This window comes from Chiloscyllium plagiosum, chromosome 28 (assembly GCF_004010195.1).
Source record: "Chiloscyllium plagiosum isolate BGI_BamShark_2017 chromosome 28, ASM401019v2, whole genome shotgun sequence".
NCBI lineage: Eukaryota > Metazoa > Chordata > Chondrichthyes > Orectolobiformes > Hemiscylliidae > Chiloscyllium > Chiloscyllium plagiosum.
The window spans coordinates 6682541-6706427 of NC_057737.1; the positions used below are offsets into that span (position 1 = coordinate 6682541).

At 40.6% G+C, this 23887-nt stretch overlaps 1 protein-coding gene across 3 annotated transcripts in view; it reads right to left on the reverse strand.

Annotated features, from left to right (window-relative positions):
- Positions 1-23887, reverse strand: part of trim37 (tripartite motif containing 37) — a 103636-nt gene that overhangs the window by 46197 nt on the left and 33552 nt on the right. For all 3 annotated transcript variants that reach the window (XM_043718165.1, XM_043718163.1, XM_043718164.1), the window contains 7 exons: positions 23333-23456; positions 22764-22831; positions 22118-22242; positions 19707-19757; positions 15279-15360; positions 13950-14026; positions 2028-2207 (listed from right to left, as the gene is read on the reverse strand). In XM_043718165.1, the coding sequence (XP_043574100.1) occupies positions 2028-2207; positions 13950-14026; positions 15279-15360; positions 19707-19757; positions 22118-22242; positions 22764-22831; positions 23333-23456 (707 nt within the window). The remainder of the gene's footprint in view (positions 1-2027; positions 2208-13949; positions 14027-15278; positions 15361-19706; positions 19758-22117; positions 22243-22763; positions 22832-23332; positions 23457-23887) is intronic.

The window sequence follows — 23887 nt, forward strand, 5'->3', positions numbered from 1 at the left end:
ACATACACCTAGACCCAATATACCGGTCAGTACAACAAACAGCTGGAACCAGCAACCAGAAGTAGCAGGAAAGGAACCAAATAAATTCCAGAAGAGAGTACAGCTGCGCTTCACAGGACGCTCTACAGCACTGAAGATGTAACCTAGACAGGGACCAAAGTATATGCAAATCAACTTCCCAGCTCATGAACATACCCAAAACTATGACAGCCAGCACCCGAGCTACAAATCTTTTTGCAAACCTTAACAGGGAAAATAAGATTAGAGAAATGAATACATGATTGAAAGACAGGTGGGAGAATGGGGTTCTGGTTCACAGAGCACAGGTACATCACCTGTGAAAATGGGATTTGTACTTTTGGGATCATGTGCACCTGACCTCCATTGGGACTGGTGTGCTACTGAGCAGTGTAGCTAGTGAAGCACAAACAGTTTAAACTAAAGATTGTGATGTGGTATCAGAGGGTGAATCAAGTTAGAGTTTAAGTAGTAACAAGGAGTAGAGTCGAGGCAGGACAGCACATTTGTAATGAGAAACAAAAAAAGTCAGTGAATGATAGGAAAGGACAGAGAGAAATAAACCTAAGAGTACGCTAACTGTCAAGACTGAGTATTACAAAGGGGACAAAAAGACAAAACTAAAGGCTCTGTATCTGAATGAATGCAACATTTATAACATGCTTGGGGACGGCTAAAAAAGTCAAGGGATGACACAATGAATTTAAAAAGAAAATTAATTCATAGCATGCGGACATTGCTAGCTATGTCAACATTCATTGTTGATCCCTAATTGCCAAGAGAGCAGTTAAGAGTCAACTAAATTGTTGTGGGTTTGAAGTCACACATAGGTCAGACCAGGTGAGGACAGCAATTTCCTTTCCTAAAGGACAGGAGTGAACTAGATGGGTTTTCTGACAATCAACAGTGGTTCACGGTCAGGGCGGCACGGTGGCTCAATGGTTAGCATTGCTGCCTCACAGCACCAGAGACCTGGGTTCGATTCCCGCCTCGGGTGACTGGCTGTGCAGTGTTTGCACATTCTCCCAGCATCTGTGTGGGTTTCCTCCGAGTGCTCCGGTTTCCTCCCACAATCCAAAGATGTGCAGATTAGATGAATTAGCCATGTTAAATTGCCCACAGTGTTAGGTACATTAGTCAGGGATAAATATAGGGTAGGGGAATGGGTCTGGGCGGGTTACTCTTCGAAGGGTCGGTGTGGACTTGTTGGGCCGAAGGGCCTGTTTCCACACTGTAGGGAATCTAATCTTGTCTAATTACTAGATTCTTAATTCCAGATTTTTATCAAAGTCAAGTTCCACCATCTGCCATGGTGGGATCAGAACCTGTGTCCCAGAACATTAGCTGGGTTTCTGAATTACAGTCACCCTTAAATGACGGTCAGAGACACCTTGGTGTGCATATCCACAGACACCTGAAGGTAACAGAGCAAGTAAATGAAGTGGTTAAGGTGGCAGGTGGTATTCTTGTCTTTATTAGCAAAGATATGGAAAACAAGAGCAAGGAGGTTTTGCTAAAATTGCACAAAGTGTTGTTTAGACCACCACATACAGTTTTGACCACCACATTATAGCAAGGACGTCACTGCACTAGAGAGCTGCAGAGGAGATTTACCAGGATGCTGACTGGACTGGAAGGCCTAAGCAACGAGGAAAGTTTGGATAGGCTGGGGTTGTTTTTCTTGGAGCAACAAAGGTTGACCAGGGACTTCAGAGGAAGTATACAAGATTTTAATGGACATCGATGGGGTGGATGGGAAGGTAGGTTCCCCCCTCATTAGTTGAAGGATCAAAGCCAAATGATTCACTTCTGTGCTGCAAACGTCTATGAGAAGTCTAGCTTATTGGTTGAGAGCTCTTGCATTGATTAGGGATTGCACATGAATCAAAACTGAATTCCTCCAGAGGCTGGACTTACTCAAGAATTCAACAGACTGATCAGCTCAAATTATAATAACTTGAAAACTATTGAGGAAGTGATGAAAATGAAATACACAAAACACTGATTACCTGAGCACCAAGGTATCATTCTGCATATTCAGGTAACCCTCACTGGGAAGAAGATCCAATCGAAAGAAACGATTGTAACCCCAGCATTCTCCAACCTCAAAATCAGAAGCAAATTCTCGAATAATATTTTTAGTTGGATCATTAGAGGCTTGATGAACCATCTCCACGCGGTACTCATACCTAGAAATAGAGAGCAGAGAACAAACAGCACGTAAGTTTGTGTGTAACACAAACATTTTGCAGTTTAATGGAAATAATTCTAAAATTAAGGATTTAAAAAACTCAATTTTATTATTCCTTAGTCAACTGTCAAAATTAAAGTCTGAATAAATATTTTGTCTTTAGATTTTTACAAGCATTTCCAAAAATACAAAAAAGCTTCAGAATTTTAAATATTTCAACTACACTCTACTGTTAGAATATTTCTTGTATAATCTTTGGGTTCAGAGTCAGAGTCAATCATAATGCAAGGATTTTTTTTTAAGAAAAGCTGTTTATAATCACACAACCAATTCTGAGAGAAAAACCATTTGTAATTTAGTATACATTTGCATTTTCCTTCTTACAATTAATTTATTCTCATGCTGCATGACTGTAAAAATCAAGTTATATATCTTTAAATGTAATTGCTTGTCCATAGGCATTTCAGAGGCATTATTGTAGCACAGTGGTAATGTCCCCATTCGTGGACCAAGAGGTGCAGTTCACATCCCACCAGCTCCAGAGTGTAATAACATCGCTAAACAGGGTGATTAGAAAAATAGGTTAAAATAAAACTTGACACTGGGACATGCAAGCAGGTCTTCGAGCAAATGACCAAAACACAGGCTAAAGAGATAGGTTTTAGAGAGCAGGGAGATGGAGGGAAGTGAAATAACTCCTGTCACCAAGTCACCCTTTATTCACATGTGGAGAGTCCTTGACATCAGTTCCCCAAGAGCCAGCTCTGAGTGTGAACAGGATGTCCAATACTCCTGTTTTTTTTTCTTCTTTTTTTCAAAAGAGTTGTGCTCTTACTTTCTATTTTTTTCTCTCTTTTTTTAAACCCCACACTACCGCCTAATTGCAGTAGTGCTTATTTTTTCCCCAGCACCCATGTTGTGTATGTGCAGGTGTGAATACTCCTGTTCTTACCTGTCGGCTACTGTTCCCCGATTGGGGCTGTTAATCTGATCCAATCAGGGAACTTATTCTATGAGGTCCACCTGGCTGACCTTGTGACAATTACTACATTCCTCTCCCTTGGAGTCAGAGGACATAGGCCAGTTCTTGTGTTTTGTAGCTCCTCCTGGGGCATTTTAGCACCAGGTCAGGTTCCTGCGTCTGATATGGGTGGTGTATAACACACAGTAACTCGCCTCTTGTACCCAAAGCACCTCAGTAGAACTTTACTCTCTTAAGGCTGCAAAGGCAGCAAGGTGGCAACTTCTACTGTGTCCATCTCAAATTCCAACGTATCTTCAACCTTTGACAGAGACAGAGAACCCATGGGTTCTGGAACAGTTGAAAAGTCAGTCAAGAAGCCAGACACATATTGATTCCGCACTATTTGCATGTTTGCAGCTTTCATATGGTCAATGTGCTTGTTCAGGACTGCCGCACATACCTGAACTTTATACATCATTGGACATGACATTGTGTCGACCATGACATGTAATCATGCAGGGCCATTCCAGTGGTTCCTACACCAAACTTCACACCCTGAACCAAATCACCCCTCTCATTTAGCAGAGACATGTATCAGGCATTAGCATTCCTGATGCTGTTTCATCTTAACCCCCAGGTCCGGGAAGATCAGTTTAACCCGCAGTGGGGTCTTCCCATTGGGGAAAGTGAGGACAGCAGATGCTGAAGATCAGATTTGAGAGTCTGGTGGTGGAAAAGCACAGCAGGTCAGGCAGCATCCAAGGAGCAGGAAAATCGACGTTTCGGGCATAAGCCCTTCATCAGGAATGAGGCTTGTGGACTGGGGGATGCTGAGAGCTAAATGGGAGGAAGGTGGGGTTGCTGGCAACGTAGCTGAGAAAGTGATAGGTAGATGAAGTTGAGGGAGAAGGTGATAGGTTGGGGGGGGGTGTTACTGAAGTGGATAGATGGGAAAGGTGATGGACAGGGCAGAAGGCCGGTGGTAGAGGTACAGAAAATTTCTGTCGAATGTGGAAGAATCCTTTAGGGCCTTGGATGGAGGTAAGGGGAATGGTGTGAGCTCAGGTTTTACAATTCATGTGGTGGCAGGGGAAGGTGCCAGGAGTGGGGTGTGGGCTGGTGGGGGGGGGGGGCATGGACCTGAAGAGTAATTCAGCGGGAATGGTCTCTCCGGAATGCTGATAATGGTGGGAGAGAAATATATCTCTCGTGATTGGTCCATTTGGAGGTGGCGCAGGATGATGTGATGTATGCAGAGGTTGGTGGGGTGGAAGGTAAGGTCCGGGGGATTCTGCCCTTGTTGTGTTGGGTGGGGTGCGGTTCCATGGCGGTGGTACGGGAACTGGAGGAGTTGCACTGGAGGGAATAGTCAACCATGTGGGAAGGGAAATTGCGATCCTGGAGAAAGGAGGCCACCTGAGATTTTCTAAGGTGGAATTGGTGCCAACCTCCGCATACATCATAACATCCTCTGGCACCTCCAAATGGACCCCACCACCAGAGATATATTTCCCTCCCCACCCCTATCAGTATTCTGGAGAGACCATTCCCTCCATGACCTCCTCATCAGGTCCATGCCCCCCCCCCCCCCCCCCCCCCCACCAGCCTATATCCCACTCCTGGCATCTTCCCCTGCCACTGCCGGAAGTGCAAAACCTGTGCCCACAACACTCCCGACACCACCGTCCAAGGCCCCAAAAGGATCCTTCCACATTTGACAGAAACATACCTGTACCTTTACCAATGTCATCTACTGTATCCGTTGCACGATATGGTCTCCGCTACATCGGGCAGACAGGTTTGTTTCAGAGAACATCTCTGGGACACCGGCACCCACCAGCCTCACTGCCCCGTGGCTGAACACTTCAACTTCCCCTCCCACTCCGTCAAGGACACGCAGGTCATGGGCCTCCTCCACTGCCAAACCGTTACCACCCAACGCCTGGAGGAAGAACGCATCATATTCTGCATTGGGACCCTGCAACCACACAGGATAAAATGTGGATATCAACAGTTTCCTAATTTTCCTACCCCAAACTATCCTAGTCCCAAGCCTCCAACTTGGCAACGCCCTCCTGACCTGTCCATCACCTTTGCCACCAATCCGCTCCACCTATCCGACCTACCACCATCTCCCTCACCCTCATCTACCTATCACTTTCTCATCTACCTTCCCCAAACTCCACCCCCTCCCATTTATCTCTCAGCCCCCCCCCGCCCACAAGCCTCATTCCTGATGATGGGCTTATGCCCGAAACATCGATTTTTCTGCTCCTTGGATGCTACCTGACCTGCTGTGTTTTTCCAGCACCACACTCTCTACTCTTCTCCCCATTAGCAACTCTGCTGGAGCTATCCCTCTAGTTGCACGACTGGTGGTCCTATAATCAAATAGGAATTGGGACAGTGTGGTATCTCGTGAAACTGTAGGTTGTTTCTTTAAGCCTGCCTTCAAAGTTTAGACTGCTCTTTCTGCTAGACCATTGGATGATATGGAGCTATCCTTATTCAACTTTAGGAAATACTCAAATTCCCTGCTGGTAGACAATGGCCCATTATCTGTGGCCAACATTTCCAGTCCATGTATTGCAAAAGAGGCACACAGCTTTTTTTTTAAATCATCCCCATGTTCGAAGAATGAACCCTATGCACATCCAGCCACGTGGAGTGGGTGTCCACAATGACAAAGAACATTAAGCCCATGAAAGGACCTGCATAGTTGATGTGTAACCGAGTCCAGGGTTTACCCAGTCATTTCCATGAACGGAAGGGAGCTGCTGACGCTAACTGTTGCCGTTGTTGGCACTCTGGGTACTGCCCCACCAACACAAGTCTGCATTCAATCTAGGCCACCAGACATAACTTCTTGGCAACACTTTTGTTTTGAAAACCCCTGCATGACCCTGGTGGAGTTCAGTTATTATCTGACAGTGACTTTTGCTCAGAATAATCACTCTCGCTCCCCAATATAATGCACTCTGTGATTTGGTCTCTCTGGGTCCGAAAAAGGTTTCAGCACCGGTTACGATGGTCCTTTGGTATTGCCCCATCACCACCAGCTGTTTCAGTTTTTCTAGGACTGGATCATTCTATGTCCAAAGTCTGATATTGTCAGCTGTGACTGTAATTGTGTCCAGAAAACTTAAAACTATTTCAGACTCTTCCAGTAGTGGTACCAATGCTTGCGTATCTGCCAGCCGGAGGCAGTTCAATGCATCCACGTTTGTGAAGTGGCCTTCTGGTCGGTGTTTCAACTTGTGATTATATGCACTTAGCATTAGAGCCCACCACTGAATTCAGCCTGAGGCTATGGGTGGCACTGCCTTGTCTTCTATACAGAGCTAGCAAAAGTTTCTGGTCTTAATATTATTTATGTCCGTAAAGCTATTGGTAGAACTTACTCACTCAATATGACTACTAAACCTTCTTTCTCTATTTCGGCGTACTTAGGTTCTGCATTAGCCGAAGTCCTGGACACATACACCTTTAGGCAGACCTCTCCATTGAGCCACTTATGAGCTAATACTACCTGCTGTCATAAAGGAGGTATCGCATGTGAATACCAGATCTTGCTTGGGATTACAGTGTATTACCTCAGAGGATGATAGCTGTTTCTTCACTTCCCTGATAGATATGGCTAGACTACACAACCATTTCCAAGGCTGACCCTATTTTAAAACAGTTGATGCAAAAAATGCTTGGATGAAGAGCATTCATTATATATGAACTTGCTATAATAATTCATCAGCCCAAGGAAAGACCCAAGCTCCAGTACACACATGGGAGCCAGGCCACCTTTGATCACCCTCACTTTATGTTCCAAAAGATATAACCTGGTCCTGTCAATTCTGTAGCCCAAGTAGATCACTTGGAACGCATTTTTTCCCCCTAAGGCACACACCCACCTGGGAAAAACACCTAAGGACTATGTCCAATTCTCTAAGTGTTCCTTATTGATGTTCCCTGTTATTAGCACGTCATCTCGATAAATGGCAACCTGGGGCAGATCTTGTAAAATATGCATCATTGTCTGCTGAGAAATAGCACAGGTTGACGACACCCCTCATGGCAGTCTCATATAGTGGTACAAATCCTTCTGGGTATGAATTGTAGCATACATCTGGGAATCCTGATCTAACCACAATTGCAAGTACACATGGCTTCGTGAAGAACAGATCCACGCCAGCTTTGCATATAAAATCCTCTATGTGAGAGATTGAGTATTTATCCAGCTGCATAAAGCAATTTATTGTTTGTTTAAAATCCCCACAAAGAAAAACCAATCCACCAGGCTTCACAATCAGTACGACGAGTGCTGCCCATTCAGCAAACTGGACTGATTTGATGCTTCTTAAGCTTTCCAGCCTTCTGATTTCTGCCTCTACTTTTGCCCCAAAAGCAAATGGTACTGGGTTGGCCTTGCAGAATTGCTTCCTGGTCAACATGCAAGATGGCCTTGGCTCCTTTGATAGCCCTGAGACCTTCCTGAAAAACGTTCAGGTTATAGGACTTGACTCAGGCAGCTATTTTCTAATCGGAAAATGTTGAACCAATCTAGATGAATCTTTCTCAACCAATTTCACCCTACAAGATTGGGCTAAGCCTTTTACTACAATCAGCAGTAACTGAACCAGGTGCTTCTCATAAGAGACCGAAACCAAAGTTGTACCCTTATAATCTGTAAGGGTTACCTGGTATAGATTCTTAGTCTAGCAGAGGTCTTGCGCAAACTTAAATTCCGAATGAATTTTGTTAAAGACTGGTTCTGCGATCAGCGAAACAGCTGCACCGGTATTGATTTCCATTCGAATCGAGTGACTATTTAACCAGACGTTTATTTTGATTTGTTCGGATTTGGATGCGGCTGAGCAATTTAACTGTTCCAAACCAGATATCAGTGGACTTTCCAGGGTGTGCACTCTCCTGGATATTGGCCGAGGAGTTCTCTTACGTCTAGTTGAAGTCTTTTTCTGTCTCTAATCTGCAAATTGGCTTGGTTTTGGGGTTTTGCTGTGAGCTGACAGAGTCCTTCTGTTCAGGATATGTCCTGAGACAGTCTATGCAATTGCCTTCACTCAAGTGCCATTCGCCACGCTCAGTTGGACTGATAAGGATGTCTACTTCCAACAGAATACTGTGCAACTCATGCTCCGCTTGCCACATTTTCCAATGATAAAAGCCAAGTGCAGTGGTTGAAGTCCAGTTAGTTTGATTTAAGCTAGTAAGTACTGTTGCATGGTTGCAACATTAATCGCATATACCAAATGACTGTGGTCGAATGGATACTGAACAATGATGAGTCAGAATATAGAAAGGAGATAGAGGGCTTGGTGTCATGGTTCAATGATAACCTCTCTCTCAATGTCAGCAAAACAAAATAACTAATTATTGACCTCAAAGAAAAGAGGAGAACACACCCCAATCTACATCAATGGAGTGGAGTGGAGGTCGACAGTGTTGACAGCATCAAGTTCCTGGGAGTGACAGTAACCTGTCCTGGACTTCCCACGTAAATGTGACAGTCAAGAAGTCACAACAATGCCTCTTCTTCCTCAGGCAGCTTAGGAAAATCGGCATGTTCATAAGGATCCTCACCAGCTTTTACAGATGGGCCACAGAAAATATACTGAGTGCATAATGGCCTAGTACGGCAACTGCTCTGCCCAGGACTGTAAGAAACCATAGAAGGCTATGAGCATAACTCAGACCATCATGGAAGCAAACCTCCCATTCATGAACTCTGTTTATAGTTCTCACTGCCACAGAAAGGCTGCCAGCATCAAAGACCTCTCCCACCCCAGTAATGCTCCCCTTCAACCTCTTCTGTCAGGCAGAAGACACAGAAGTTGAACACACACACACACACACACACACACACACACACACAACTGGTTCAAGAACAGTTTCTCCCTTGCTATTATTAGACTGATGAATGGACTCTCTAACTTCAAATAATTTTGATCTTGCTTTGCTCACCTCTTGTGCAGTGTACCCTCTATATCTTACTCTGTCTAAGCATCCTAATATTTCTATGTCCTTACTTGCCATAATCTGCCTGTACTGCTTGTGAACAAAGCTTTTCACTGTACTTAGGTACATGTGGCTACAATAAATGGAATCTCTCCGCATCTCATTAAGGGTTAAACCAAAGTCACATGCACCTGCCAGCCACATTAACCTAGTCAAAAATCGAATATGGATTCTCCAGACTCTTGAACAACCAAATAAAACTGATAGCGTCTCAGAATTAGAGGCGGCTTCAGTCATAATATTTCTTAACTAAATCTGTCAACTCTTGAAAGGTTTTAGTATCTGGTGTCTCAGGTATGGTTAGGCTCCTAATAACTGAAAAAATCCTGTGGGTCCACAAGCTATCAGGAGAATTCATCATTGCTTCTTAATCTGCCCCAATGGCTTTTGCCCAGAAAAGAAAGCGCTTTCTTCTTATATACTGGGGTCAATCCTCAATCACAGGATCAAATGGGTCAAGCTTCCCAAGTAATGACATGATGCCAGAAATGCTTATCCTAATTCAAAGACAACTGTTGTGAGTGAATTTCTTCAGGAGCGTGCCACTAAATTAATTCCACTGAGGCGAGTATCTGGTCACCCTCGATTCACATGTGGAGAGTCCTTGACACTGATCCAGCTCCATCAGCCAGCTGAGTGAACAGGATGTCTGACATTACTGTTCTTATCTGTCAGTTTGGACTCTCTGACTGGGACTGCTAATCTGGTGCCCAATCAGGGGACTCAAATTACATTGAACATTACAGTGCATTACAGACCCTTTGGCCCTCGATTTGCGCCAACCTGTGGAACCAATCTGAAGCCCATCTAACTTAGACTATTCCATTTTCATCTATATGTCTATCCAACGACCATTTAAATTATTTTAAAGTTGGCGAGTCTAATACTATTGCAGGCAGGCTATTCCACAACTCTACTAATCGGAGTAAAGAAACTACCTCTGACATCTGTGCTATATCTATCACCCCTCAATTTAAAGCTATGTCCCCTTGTGCTAGCCATCACTATCCAAGAAAAAAGGCTTTCACTATCCACCCTATCTAACCCTCTGATTATATGTCTCCTCTAAACCTTCGGCTCTCTAACAAAAAAAGCCTCAAGTCCCTCAGCCTTTCCTCATAAGACCTTCCCTCCACATCCTAGCAAATCTCCTCTAAACCCGTTCCAAAGTTTCCACATCCTTTGCATAAAGTGGTGACCAGAACTGTATGCAATACTCTCAAGTGCCACCACACCAGAGTTTTGTACAGCATGACTTCATGAAGTTCACCTGGCTGACCTTGTTACAATCATTACAGGAGAGTATTCTTGAGTTTAGTGCCCAGGGGAGTGAAGAAACAACTAAATGTGAAGCATCCGACACTGGGGATGCTCAAGAGGCAACATTTAGAATAGCATAGATATTTAAAGGGGTGCATAGCTGCTGGAGATTAGAGATGGTGGTGGTGGAAGCTGGGGTGGAGAACTTTGGGATTTCAAAAAGTACAAGTTAAAATTAAGGCCCTGTTTAATCAGATCACAGTTGAATTGAACAATTACATGAGCATTGGGCTAACAGTATTTGATACAAGTTAGGACAGAAGTATCAGTGTTTTGATATTGTGTCAGAATTATAGGGGATAGAATTACAGAATGACAGATATACCATAAACACAGGAGGCTATTTGGTCAATTGAGTTTGCACTGGCTCAAATGTGCATCATGAAATAGTTCCATTCTCCTGCTTCCACTCTTCCCCCATACCCTTGCTGTTTAAATAATTATCTTATACTCTCCTGAATGCATAAATTGAACTTGTCTCCACCACACCGTCAGGCAGTGCATTTCAGACCCAAACCACTCATGAAAAAGGTTTTTAACTTAGACAATATTTACCTCTTTTTCAAAATCACTTTATTTCTCTGCCTTCACAGTTTTGATTCTTAGGAGCAGGAACATTTCCACTCATCTACTCCCATGTGATTTTCAAAACTATCAAATCTCATCTTAGCCTTCTCCCCTCCTAGAAAAAGACTTCCACCTTCTTCAATCTAGCCTCCAAAGAAGTTTCTTATCCGGAATCATTCTTGTTAAAAAAAAACTCTTCTTCACTCTATCCATTGTGTTCACAAACTTCCTATAATGTGATGGCCACAACTGTATACATTATGCTAAGCTGAGATCTAACAAGTTTCCAAAACAAGCTTAGGATCACCTCCTTGCTTGTGTACTCTGCATTCTTAATAAAGCCCAGAATACCATATGCTCTATGTGTCCTGTCATCTTCAAATGATCTGTGCACATATACACCCAAGGCGCTCTGCTTCATTCATTTTAGAAATGTACCCTCTATTTTGACTATGCTGTTCCTAGCAAAATGCATCACCTCATGCATCTCTGCACTGAACATCATCTGACACCTATTTGCCTACTCCACCAACTTGTCTTTGTCCTTCTGAAGTTCGACATTACCCTCCTCATAGTTTACAATATTCCAAGCTTCAAATCATCCACAAATAATGATACTTTCCCTAAATAATTAACATATATTCAGAAAAAGCAAAATGTCCCAATACAAACCTCTGGGGAACTCCACAACAAACCATCCTCTAGCCAATAAAACATCTATTCATTAATATTACTGTTTCTGACCACTCAGCCAATTTTTTTACCGTCAACTTTAAGTACCAGCAGTCTATCCAACACTACCTCCTATTAATTTTGAACCTTCCAATAATAGGTTTCTCCTGTCACCATGGCCGGAGAAGCAGGAGTCTCGTTGATAAAGACCAACTGTAAAGTATTCGTTTAATACTTCAGTCATGTCCCCTGCCTCCATGACTAAATAAATCTGCACACCAATCATGGCACTGACTCATTGATTATTGGTTCTTGAACTTGCTGAGGCGCACAGGCTATGGAGGTTCATACAGCCAACAAGAAAATTAGAGGGAATGCTGATTGCAGCTTCACCATGTGTCAGATTATAGATTTCCATATGGTTTATCTAATGGCTATCAAAACTGAACCAAACGCAATCTTATTAATGTAAGGACTGTTGGAGCATTATGGCAGGGTATGCTAGTCTCCGTAATGGTGACCATGAAACTACCATTAATTGTTGTAAAACTCCACCTAATGTTACGATTGTCTTTTCAGGAGAGAAATCTGTCAGCCTTACCCTGGTCTGATGAAATTGTCTAGGAAACCACTCAATTCAAGGGAACTTAGGGAAGGATGACAAATGCTGGCTTTGTAACAGCCTATGGAAGACTACTAACAATGCTGTATTCAATTTAGATTAGGTTAGAGTTTCACTTCACAAATGGAGAGAGATATAAATATGCAAAGACACACATCAGTGGTTAAAACAGCTGTGAGGTTTCTAATACATACAGGAGGAATCTTAAGAAAGCAAGATGTAAAGTCAAGACTTGTTATATTTGATTCTTTGGAAGACAGCATGAAAACCAGAAAATTTAAAACTGTAATCGTAACATACAAACAGAGGGTGAAAAGAAAATCCTGAAAGAGTTGATAAAATAGAACTAGATTCAGGCTACATGAACAAAACTAGACCATCATGGGAATAAAAAGAATCAGAAATGACTTTTAATCTCAAGATTCCAAAAAGGAACAGTTCAGATCTCGTTATTTATCGAATGGCTGATCCCAGACAACTTAGAGCACAAAATTTAAAAAAAAAACTGTACACTCACAGCAAGTTAGTCAGAATCCAAGATCTACTTTACTCTCAAGGTTTTCAGAATTTAGTATTTTTTATTTATCTCAGAAGACAGTCTTCCTTGACAGCCTTCAAGGAATTAGTGGAGGGTAACATTCAATTATCAATATGCCCAGAGCATTCTCAGCTTGATAACATGACCTCACCCTCTCTCTTAAGAGAGCAAAGAAAAGTTCATTTCTGCAACTTGTAATCTCCTTCCTTGCACATTGCATAAGACAGGTCAAATTTCAAATAAATCAGAGAAGCAGAATCTTCCACCTTGCTACAAATTTGAGAATGCGAAAGGTTCGGATCAGTAGGCAACATTCTGAAAACTGCTTATAAATGCGATGGTAACTCTCCAGTTGCTTGGGCAGTATGATGTGCTATTCAAACAGATCAGAATATTGCATTTTTAATTAGTGCCATGATTAATTTACAGTGCAGGAAACCACAATGTGGTACTATGTTCATCATACCTCTCTGCTGGAGCAAGACAAACACACACAAACAGTATGCGTTTTAAATTTTTATCCGCTTTCTATCAGAAAATGTTCCAAAAACCCTTTGGGAAAGTACATTAGCTGATGTTTACTGCATGAACAGAAGTGAAAAGGATTACAGCTCACAATCACAAACCAATGATTTTTTTGCTGGTATATGTGCTTGGAGAGTTCAAATTTAGATAGTCAGCATTTGAACATTAAGCTGACACGGCCGAGTTGGCTCACAGATGAAAGGGCCACTTTGGGAACAGGAGAGGTTGCAAACACCCGAGCAGCAGTTATCACTTCCAGCAAAATGAGTGGATTAGATGCGGTGAGTGAGAAAGAGAGGAGGAAAAAACAAAGGAAGAGAAGAACTGCACAAATTCCAAGTGAACTCAACAACTTGCTTTAAAATGCTCCAGTTGAAGATGAGAAAAAAAAATGAAGAATAAGTCATTTAAAAAAAAAATCAGAAATAATGCTGGAATTGAACAGTATGAAAAAGGAAGAGCAATCAATTTCATATGCAAAATAATTTTAGTATCTGCATACTTAGATGTTTCAGGGAGTCCTGCAGAGAGTTCCAGAAACACTGACAGGTAATTGCCTCGCACAACTCCATTTCCATCCTAGGATAGAATACAGAATTTAATGTTTGCAGATTTTGATGCATGCATTCAGATATTATTCTCTCTCTCATTCTCACACTCAATATAAACTCAAAAAAGATACACTATAACTAAAATCAATCCATTCTGAACTGCAGTGATATTTTTAATTAAATAGACAAAATCATTTCAAGTCCACCCAAACATCAGGGCTTTCTTCTATTTTGTTACACCACATAAGCATTTGAAAGAAACAAAAATTTATATTCAACGCAATTTTTTATAAATGAAATTGGAAAAGCCATTCCTTATGCCAGATTAAACTACTTTTGTTGATTATTTATACATTTCTCTGTAGGTTTGTTTACTAAATGATAGCTTTTAAAACTATTATCCATTCAGTAGCTCAGCTGAAACAGTCATCCAGCCTACATCCGTAGTACAATTCCATAGATGGTTTGGATAAGGCGTTTCCAGCCAAGAGGTCTCAATGTCTCTGCCAGGGAGGACAACGTTCTAAATTTTGCTAATCCCGCTGGTTGAGCGTGTATTGTTTTGCATCTGCCAGAGAGGGATAACAGATGCGGGAGTGTAAGATTTCTAAAATCTGCAGGTGCACACATGAAGAATGACATTCTCAGTTAGGGGCTACAGTAGGCTCCAATAGATATACTCAGTTTCAACTTGTAGTCAAAACTAGAAGTACCGTTTCAGCACCCACTCGAAAATTTGTCACTAATTTGTGGATTGTCCTTGCCCTGTTTGTTTTCAGTCCAATTAATTAGAGTAGATTACTTACAATATGAAAACATGCCCTTCAGCCCAACAAATCCACAACGACCTTCCAAAGAGCAACCCTACATTTACCCCTTCACCTAACACTATCGGCAATTTAGTCTGGCCAATTCACCTAACCTGCACATCTTTGTGACTGTGGGAGGAAGCCGGAGCACCTGGAGGAAACCCATGCAGACACGGGGAGAACATGCAAACTCCACACAGACAATTGCCCGAGGCGGGAATTGAACCCAGGTCCCTGGCGCTGTGAGGCAACAGTGCTAACCACGGTGCCGCTTCAACACAACCACTGTTCAATCCCTTCCCTAACATTCAATTCAAAGAATTGTTTTTGTGATACATGAGAGTTTTCTACCATTACTGCAAATCTGTTACAAAGTCTTAAAACTTAGGCTCAAAGTTCATTCTAACAAAGCCTCCCTGTCCTTCTCCTGCCATCCCTGAAATAGTCACAAACCCAGCCTTCCAAACTCACCGGGTAAACCTTCAGTCTCCAGCAAAGTCCAGACACTTGCAGAGGTGGACTGTACACTGGGTCTGCACGTTGACGCAAAGTGCTATTGAAACAGATTAAAAAGGTGTCTATAACATAACCATTTTGAAACTGGGCTGTAAAGCAGTTAAAGTTCAGAAAACTTCAAAATTTCTTTCAAAAGGCCAAATAAAGTTCAAACAAATTTTAAAATGAATAACACAACTCAATTTTAATAAAGTTGCAAAACTGATTCATTACTAAATGAATGTTAAATACAGCTATCCCTTACTTAGCACCCCAATAATTTCTGAAATAAAAAGATATCAAACTAAAATACATTCAACAAAAATCACTCCCATAGGAAACCATGTAGTAAGGTTGGGTTATCCTTAACATGCTAATTAACACATTCTTAATTAGCACTGATTAGCTGCTGGAATCCAATCGCCCCGCCAATACACACTCTACTCAACTTTCAATATTCATTCCTACTTGCCACCCCCTGATGCACAGTGAGGGCTCAGGGGAGGGGCAGAAAATGAGGGGGCAAATAATGGCAAGCAAGAAACAATGAGCAGCTAAGGAGGGAGAGAGGGAATGGAAAGAGAAGTGGCAGGAATTATTTAAAAGCAAAACAAACTGAGCATGTGCAGTTAGAAAGTAGTTCTTGGTGGATGTGTACTAATTACACTAACACAAAAACTTACACAAACACCCAAATGAAAGTGTGCAATTCGAAGAGGCTTTAAACAGGAATATTTGTACCCGATTTAAGTGGGGAACACAACAGTAAACCTCAGAGAATTTTTATAGCTATTTCCAATTTTAAATATTTAAGAACAATAATAACATCTCTTCAAGATATTAACAGGAAAAAAATAAGTAAAGATAAAGGCAAACTATTTCCACTACATAAGGATTCTAAAACTAGGGCTCATTGCCTAAAAAGTAGGGCCAGACCATTTAGACAGATGCTAGGAAGCACTTCCATACACTAAACGTGGGAGATGTTTAGAATTTGTTAAATCTGTTAAGCAAAATTAATGTTAAGCAAGGTATTACATGATTATGGTCTAAAGACAGATATATGGAGTTAGACCATAGATCAGCATATGCTCATTGAATGGCGAAGCAGGATTGTTAATATGCTTCTGTTGACGCTTTTACTTTCATTTTTCTACCTCTAATTTGTCTTCATAAGCACAGGCAGCAAGGGGAAAATGTGTATCTGCACGTTTCCTCTCTGCCTGAAAAAGGTGCAACTTCCTGCGAGGGAGTACTGACCAGCTGTCCGATCTAGATGTTGTAATATGCAGTATCGCACCAAATAATATCAGAGTACTTTAAAAGGAGACATTGTACATATTTTATGATTGCACTACTGGGTTATTCTGGGTTGCATTTTTCTGTCCTATTTGGTGCTTAATTCAATAAACAGTTTAGGAGGCTGCTTAGTGTTAAACATATTAACTTTTAGCAGCATTTAGCATCGGAGACCAAGCCAATCCAATCATTAATGCTTATGCATCATGCGGCAAGAGAGATAGGATGCAGGTGCCACAATTATAGGCAAAGTGTACTATTAACAAAAGCTTATAGTGATAGCCTGCAATGTGACTGTTAATTTACAAAAATGGAAAAAAATACACCAGCATGTGAAATCTGGTTTCAAAGGAGTTTAAAACACTGATAGCTCTCTTATGATAAAATGATTTTTTCATAAATTTAACCAGGGTTTATTTCCATAAAATTTGGACCAGTAGCACGACACCTGGTGTCAAGCACCACCCAGCGTCTCATCTCAGTAACTGCAGACAGCACTTTGAAGTTTATTGGAGATTAAAAAGGAATTGTTTATTACAATGATCATGACAGGAGAGGAGAAATTGTCAATTAAAATCCGTTAAAATAGACTTCATCAGTCAGTTTAAATATAGTTCAACTACATATCAACATGCAGAATAGATCAGGAAACTACAGACCTGTCAGTTTGACATCAATAGTGGAAAAATTGATGGAGGCCATAATATTGGATAAGGTAAATATGCACTTAGAAAAATAAGTTAATACTAGACAGTCAACATTGCTTTGTTAAGGGCAGGTCATGTCTGGCAAATTTAATTGTGCTCTTTGACGAGGTGACACAGACAATCGATAAGGGTAGTTTTATGGAGATTGTACATCTGGATTTTCAGAAGCAAAATTAGAAATGTTTATGACTGATGGGTCGTTGGCAGCATGGTTTTGAAGTTGGCTAAAGGATAGGAAACAGAGGGGTAGGTATAGTTGGGGATTTCTCAGATTAGAGACAAATTGAAAGTGGTGTTCCTCAGAAATCATGGTTGGGACCCTTGCTTTTTCTGATTTATATAAAAGGATTTGGAAATGGGTGCTGAGCAAAAATAAAATCTCTAAATTTGTAGATGAAACTGAGCCACAGAGAACAGTGAATTATGAGGACGATGCTGAGTGACATCATTGACAAGTGGCTAAATGGACAGTCACCTAGCAGATGAATTTCAATGCAGAGATGTGAGGTAATACATTTTAGGCAAAGAAACAGAGAGAGATAATACAGGGTCAATGGTGCAACTTTGAGGGCAATACAGGATCGGAGGGAGCTCAGGGTTCACGTACATAATTCTCTGAAGGTGACCAAGTAAGGAAGTTTGTAGGATTCTTGGGTTTATAAATACAGGGAGAGAATATAAAAGGAGATTATACTACACCTCTACAAATCATTGGTCAGACCACATTTGTCTTCAGGTCAGAGCACCTTATTTAAGGAATGACGTCAAAGCCCTGGAGACAGTTCAAAGGGGATTCAAGATAATGATCCCAGGAGTAAGGGATTTTAGATACAAGGAAAGATTAGAGAAATTGGCCTTAGTGTCCTTGGAGGAGAGAAGATTAACAGGTGACCTTATGGAGGTGTTCAAAATTATGAACAGTTTTGGCAGAGTAAAGAAGGATATTCTGTTTTGACTAGCTGGTATGTTAGTATTTATGGGTCACAATTTCAAGACTGTCAGCAAGAGACGAGGAGTGAGATGAAGAGAAATCTCTTTACTCAGAGTTGTTGGGACTGGAGAATGGAACTATCTGGGTAGCTCTTTCAGGAGCCAGTACAGACACAATGGTCAAAAAGCCTCATTCAGTACTGCAAAATTCCATGATTCTAATAATTAATTACATCAGTTCACAGGAAAAGATGGTAGCATCTATTAGTGATCTAGAATTAAACAGAAAATCTGCAGGAAGTTTATTACATTTATAAACTTCCCTTACTCAAACATCATCTAGAATTAGCTAGATTTTGTATATATTCTTTAGCCAAACACTTAATTATTAAGGTTTTATGACACTCAAAGCTATTTCTCATTTCAACATTTGTCTACAAAATGAGCGCTTATACATACACACAAAAGAACAATTTCTAAGAAAAAAAAGGGACAAAATTCAGTTTAATTACTAAACCAAGTCTGATTTTCGAATCAGCAGCTGCATGGCCTAGAACAGTATAATTCCATTATCTCACCCACTGATGTTATGATTGTAAATCACTGCTAGATGACAGGTCCAAATAAAAATTATTTTAATAAATGGAATTGGAGTTGATTTAAAGTCCTATTCAAGTCACAATGACCAAAACAATTAAATTTATATCATGATTTTATAAGTACAACAAACAATAATGCTCCAGATTTTGTAGTAAAAGAACAGGGAGACAACTGCTGATTATCACTGAGTGTAGATGAGACAGCAACTTCCAGCACTCATGGAGAATGATGCAGAAATCAGAATGTTGTTGTCTGGAGTTCTCGTGCTCGTCCGCAAACCTTGCTTTAACAGTATCTCTCAGAAAAAACAGTGGCTCATGTTATTGGGTGTGAACTCTTAGCATTTGTAGGATAGATACTTAACAAAAAGACTTTAGGAGTTTTCTGGTGAAAGTCATTCTTAAACAACGTGATAAACTTTAATTAATGTCATTGCTTTTAGTACAAACTACAACAAAACGTGCAGTCCATTATTTCAGATTTTATTTAATAAAGATCTTGTCTCTTAATTGCATTTCTTCCCCCCACTCCATATTGTCTGCTACATGATTTCATATTAAATATTTTAAATTCACCCTACCTAGTTCAGACTGCATGCCTCTGTAAGGATTCATCAAATGGACTGGTTGAGATACACAGTCACCTTTCCTGTTTGTACTGGTCCCAGAAACTCTATATAGGGATATTTTTCAAAATGGCTTTCTAACCACAGCAAGTCAGCACAAAAACCCATTGAAGAACGATGAGCAAATCTAAGCCAAATGAACAGCTTATCCACCATCCACAAAAAAATTGAGTTTTTAAAAAAATACTACAGGTGTCAAATCACTGCAAACTATTCTTAATAGAAAGTACAGTATAAAATTACCTGAAATTTGACAGAACAAATGTACTGAAGTCATAAGCAGGAACCAGTTCACTAGAAGGAAAAGAAAAATGAAATTTACAAGCGAAATTGCAGTTATCCAGTTTGTTGAGTTGACAAGAGGATGTAAAAATTTCACCAGTACTTAGCTGTACTGACATAAACTAAAAGTAGAACTCCCTCACTATTCTGACAGGCCTTTATATGTATGTCAATGATCTATTCACTATACTTTTAAAAATTAATTCATGTGGGCACGGCTGGCTAAGCCACATTTATTGGCCATGCCTAATTGCCACACTGCAGTCACATATAAGGCAGACCAGGTAAGGTTAACAGTTTCCTTCTCTAAAAGGACCTTAGTGAACCAGACTGGTTTTTCCAGCAATTGACAACAGTTTCATGATCATCATTAGACTCTTAATTTCAGATTTTTATTGAATTCAAATTCCATCTACAAAGGCAGAATTTGAACCTAGATCCCCAGAACATTGCCTGAGTCTGTGGATTAATAGTCTAGCAATAATACCACCAGACCTCTGTTTCCCCCTTACCTCTCAAATATTCTCGATAGAGGAAAAACAATTGTGGTTTAAGAGATTTTAACAAGACATGAGGCAATACTATTATTGGCATTGCACTGGAAACATGCTGAAAAAATTCTTACAAGTCCTATGACAATCAAATAAAATAAATTATTTCTGAAGCAGAAATGCATTTTCATTTGTTTGAAACATTTGCTGTCTAAAAGGGCAGCAAAACAATTAACTCTTTCCAGTATTGGCATAGTTTAGTCCCAAATGGTTAGGAGTGGATTTTATACAATCTCAAATTAAAATGGGGTACCTGTATACTATCTTCCCTCCGTGCACCCTATCCCACACAGTAAGGTTAAATTTATGAGCATAGCTCCAAATGCAGATTTGCACTTAGGCAGGGAGCACACCAGCAGGAGAAGAAATGTGATAACATCTGGCGATAGCCTTCAGAAAGTTTCAAAAGATATCTGAACCATTATCAGCCATTCAAAGGCTGCACCGTACATCAAGGGCATCACAGGCCTAAACTGATTCTTAAACAGAGCACTTGCCTATTTGAAATAGCATTTATTAATTATCCAAAGGAAACTGTATATCATATAAAGTGAATACAAAGTCTTTTGTGGTATAATAGTTGCGTTCCTACCTCTAGGAAAAAAGGTCTGAGTTCAAGACCCACATACTCCAAAGGCTTGTTATGATATCTCTGAACAAGATGATTGAAAATATCCATAAAGTGAATCTAGATCTTATGCAGATCTGCCTGCTTTTCTTGCTTATTACTATCACGCAAGGTAATTTAATTGCTAGTTTGGTGTTATTGTCTATTATTTGATTTTTCTCTCTTCCCCCACCCCATATTTATTTAAAATAATTCTGTTTGTTTTCAGTTCTGGCATAAGGTGCGCAGGTTCTGACTAAAGTGTATTTTCAGCAGTTTAGATTTGAGTTTCACAAAGTTTTGTGTTTTACCTTGGTTTGTAGCATGGTTCAGTTTGGTATTTCTGGTTGATTCAAAGGACAAGTTGAGAGAGAAATTTATGGGCTTGAAACACCATGATGTCAACAAATATATGATACAGTGAAAATTGTCGTTTTAAGTGCTTTACAAGCTGATTATACGGTACAAGTGAATTAGGGTAACAGAACAGAGTGCAGGATACAAAGTTACAGCTGCCAAGAAGTTGCATAAAGTAATTAACATGAAGATTAAAGACGCCCACTCAAACATTCGGATAACAACAGGGAACAAGCACTTGCACATGAATAATACCAAATGTGGCCACTGGTGTTCTAATGTTTCTTAAACTGAACAAAACGGGATACTAGTATATCCAAATTTCCTAATGCCATTGAGGAGTAATAGCTGCTCTCCACTTTGCATTTGACAAGAAAAATTAAAACAGCTCTTAATATATTTGTTGACATCATGGTGTTTCAAGCCCATAAATTTCTCTCTCAACTTGCCCATTAAATCAACCAGAAATACCAAACTGAACCATGCTACAAACCAAGGTAAAACACAAAACTTTGTGAAACTCAAATCTAAACTGCTGAAAATACACTTTAGTCAGAACCTGCGCACCTTATGCCAGAACTGAAAACAAACAGAATTATTTTAAATAAATATGGGGTGGGGGAAAGAGAGAAAAATCAAATAATAGACAATAACACCAAACTAGCAATTAAATTACCTGCAAACTGTGGGATAGAAACAAAATTCCATCTGCTGTGTATTATTAGCAATGCATTGTTAAAACACAAAGTATTACACCCTTTGTTTTTATGCTCGAGCTGCCTATCGACTGGTTATGTATTGTTAGCATTTTCTGCTTGCATCAGATTTCCAACTTCCGCGTTTTTGTCTTATAATACCTGGTGAAGTCTGGTGGGACAGGTGTTGTGACAAATGAAGCCATGGGTTTACGATGGACTTGTTGGAACATTAGCAGAATTTCTTGACTTTTCAGAATTAATTCGCTTTTACTGCAGGATCGCAGCTGTATGGAAGCAAAAACATCTGCCAGACTTCATTTTAAAATCAGATTTATAAATATCAACTTAAAATAAGAAAACTTATGAGGTGTGAGCCGCGAACTCTGTCTTTTCATTTGTGTAGGAAGCTCTGTTGCACTTTGCACCTCACTCAGGTGACCATTCTGCAGGTAAATACCCAGAAAGTACCAGTAAGTTAAATTATCATAGTGGCACTAACAGCCAAACAGTTCTAACTTCATATATCTCTTAACCTTAATAGCTGCCAAAGCCAGCTGTAGCACCACCAATACTAATGCAGTTAACTCAGGACAGACTGGGATCAGAATATCCGACATTCTTAATCTGTGTCATTCAATATCTTGTTGCTGGTACACTTACCAGCTGGCTCTACAATAATTAGTTTTAGTCTTATGATATATTATCAAAAGGTCAATCTATCATAAGTTATTGGTAAAACTGCCAAGTTCAGTAATTATGAACCCAAGAGCCCCATAATTCATTTTTCTTCAGCCACTTTGGTTACCTGATGTTCTACTTCCTGTAGCAGTGACTCGAGCAGTTCAGTCTCCTGAGTCAATGATGTTTTCTGACCTAGAGAGAGATAGATTATATTTAAATGTCTATCCCCTTGGCAGAAATTTACAGATTTTATCAAGATTACTTTGAGAGAGTTCATCCAGAAATGCACATTTCCTTAAGAGAGAGCCTACAATGCAACAAGGCTGACACTACTGGTACAGTAGAGTGAGAAGGGCTCTGCTCTCAGCACAGATCATCTCTACCCAGCAAAAGGAACACCACCAAGATATTTCAAGTATCTGAAGGTAGCAAGTTGTGTCCCCAGATGGCAGGTAGTCACTCGGTCTGGTTATGGGCAATGGGTGGGTCTAAAGATGGCCACTGGAAGGCGCCATTCATCTCCTGGGCATTCTGGCTGCTTTGTACCCATCTCATTTGTAACTGTAACAAACAGACCTCCCATTCCTGGAATGTAGTTAAGCAGTTACAGGGGATACACCGCACCAAGAAAACATATTTTGAAATCATTAAGTCTCGAATTATTGGTATATCTACAAAAGATGTATACTGTACCCATTAAAGTTATAAGTTTGTTTTTCAGATGTGTGTCCAGTCTCGCAATCATCATTTCCACAGCATTCCTAATCTCTCTGACACGTTCATCCTTTGCACTGCGTACTGCTTCCACGTTTCTTTCCTGGTTACAAAAACAATTTTCACAATATCATAAGCTATATTGAAAAATAAATTAGGAAAATGTTCAATAGCAAGTTTTGAGAAGATTTGTAGCTCAGGTTGAGGTTCTGATGTAGATTTGTTCACTAAGCTGGAAGGTTCGTTTTCAGATGTTTCGTCACCATACTAGGTAACATCTTCACAATTTTACTTTCACAATCAGGACTCCCGCCCACCTTCCAAGGACCCCTTCGTCCCCCTCCAACACACTGCATCCACCTGGACACCCCGCGCTGGCCTATTACCTGCCCTCGACCTCTTCATTTCCAACTGCCGCCGGGACATTAACCGCCTCAACCTGTCGACCCCCCTCCCCCACTCCAACCTCTCACCCTCACAACGCGCAGCCCTCCAATCCCTCTGCACTAATCCCAACCTCACCATCAAGCCAGC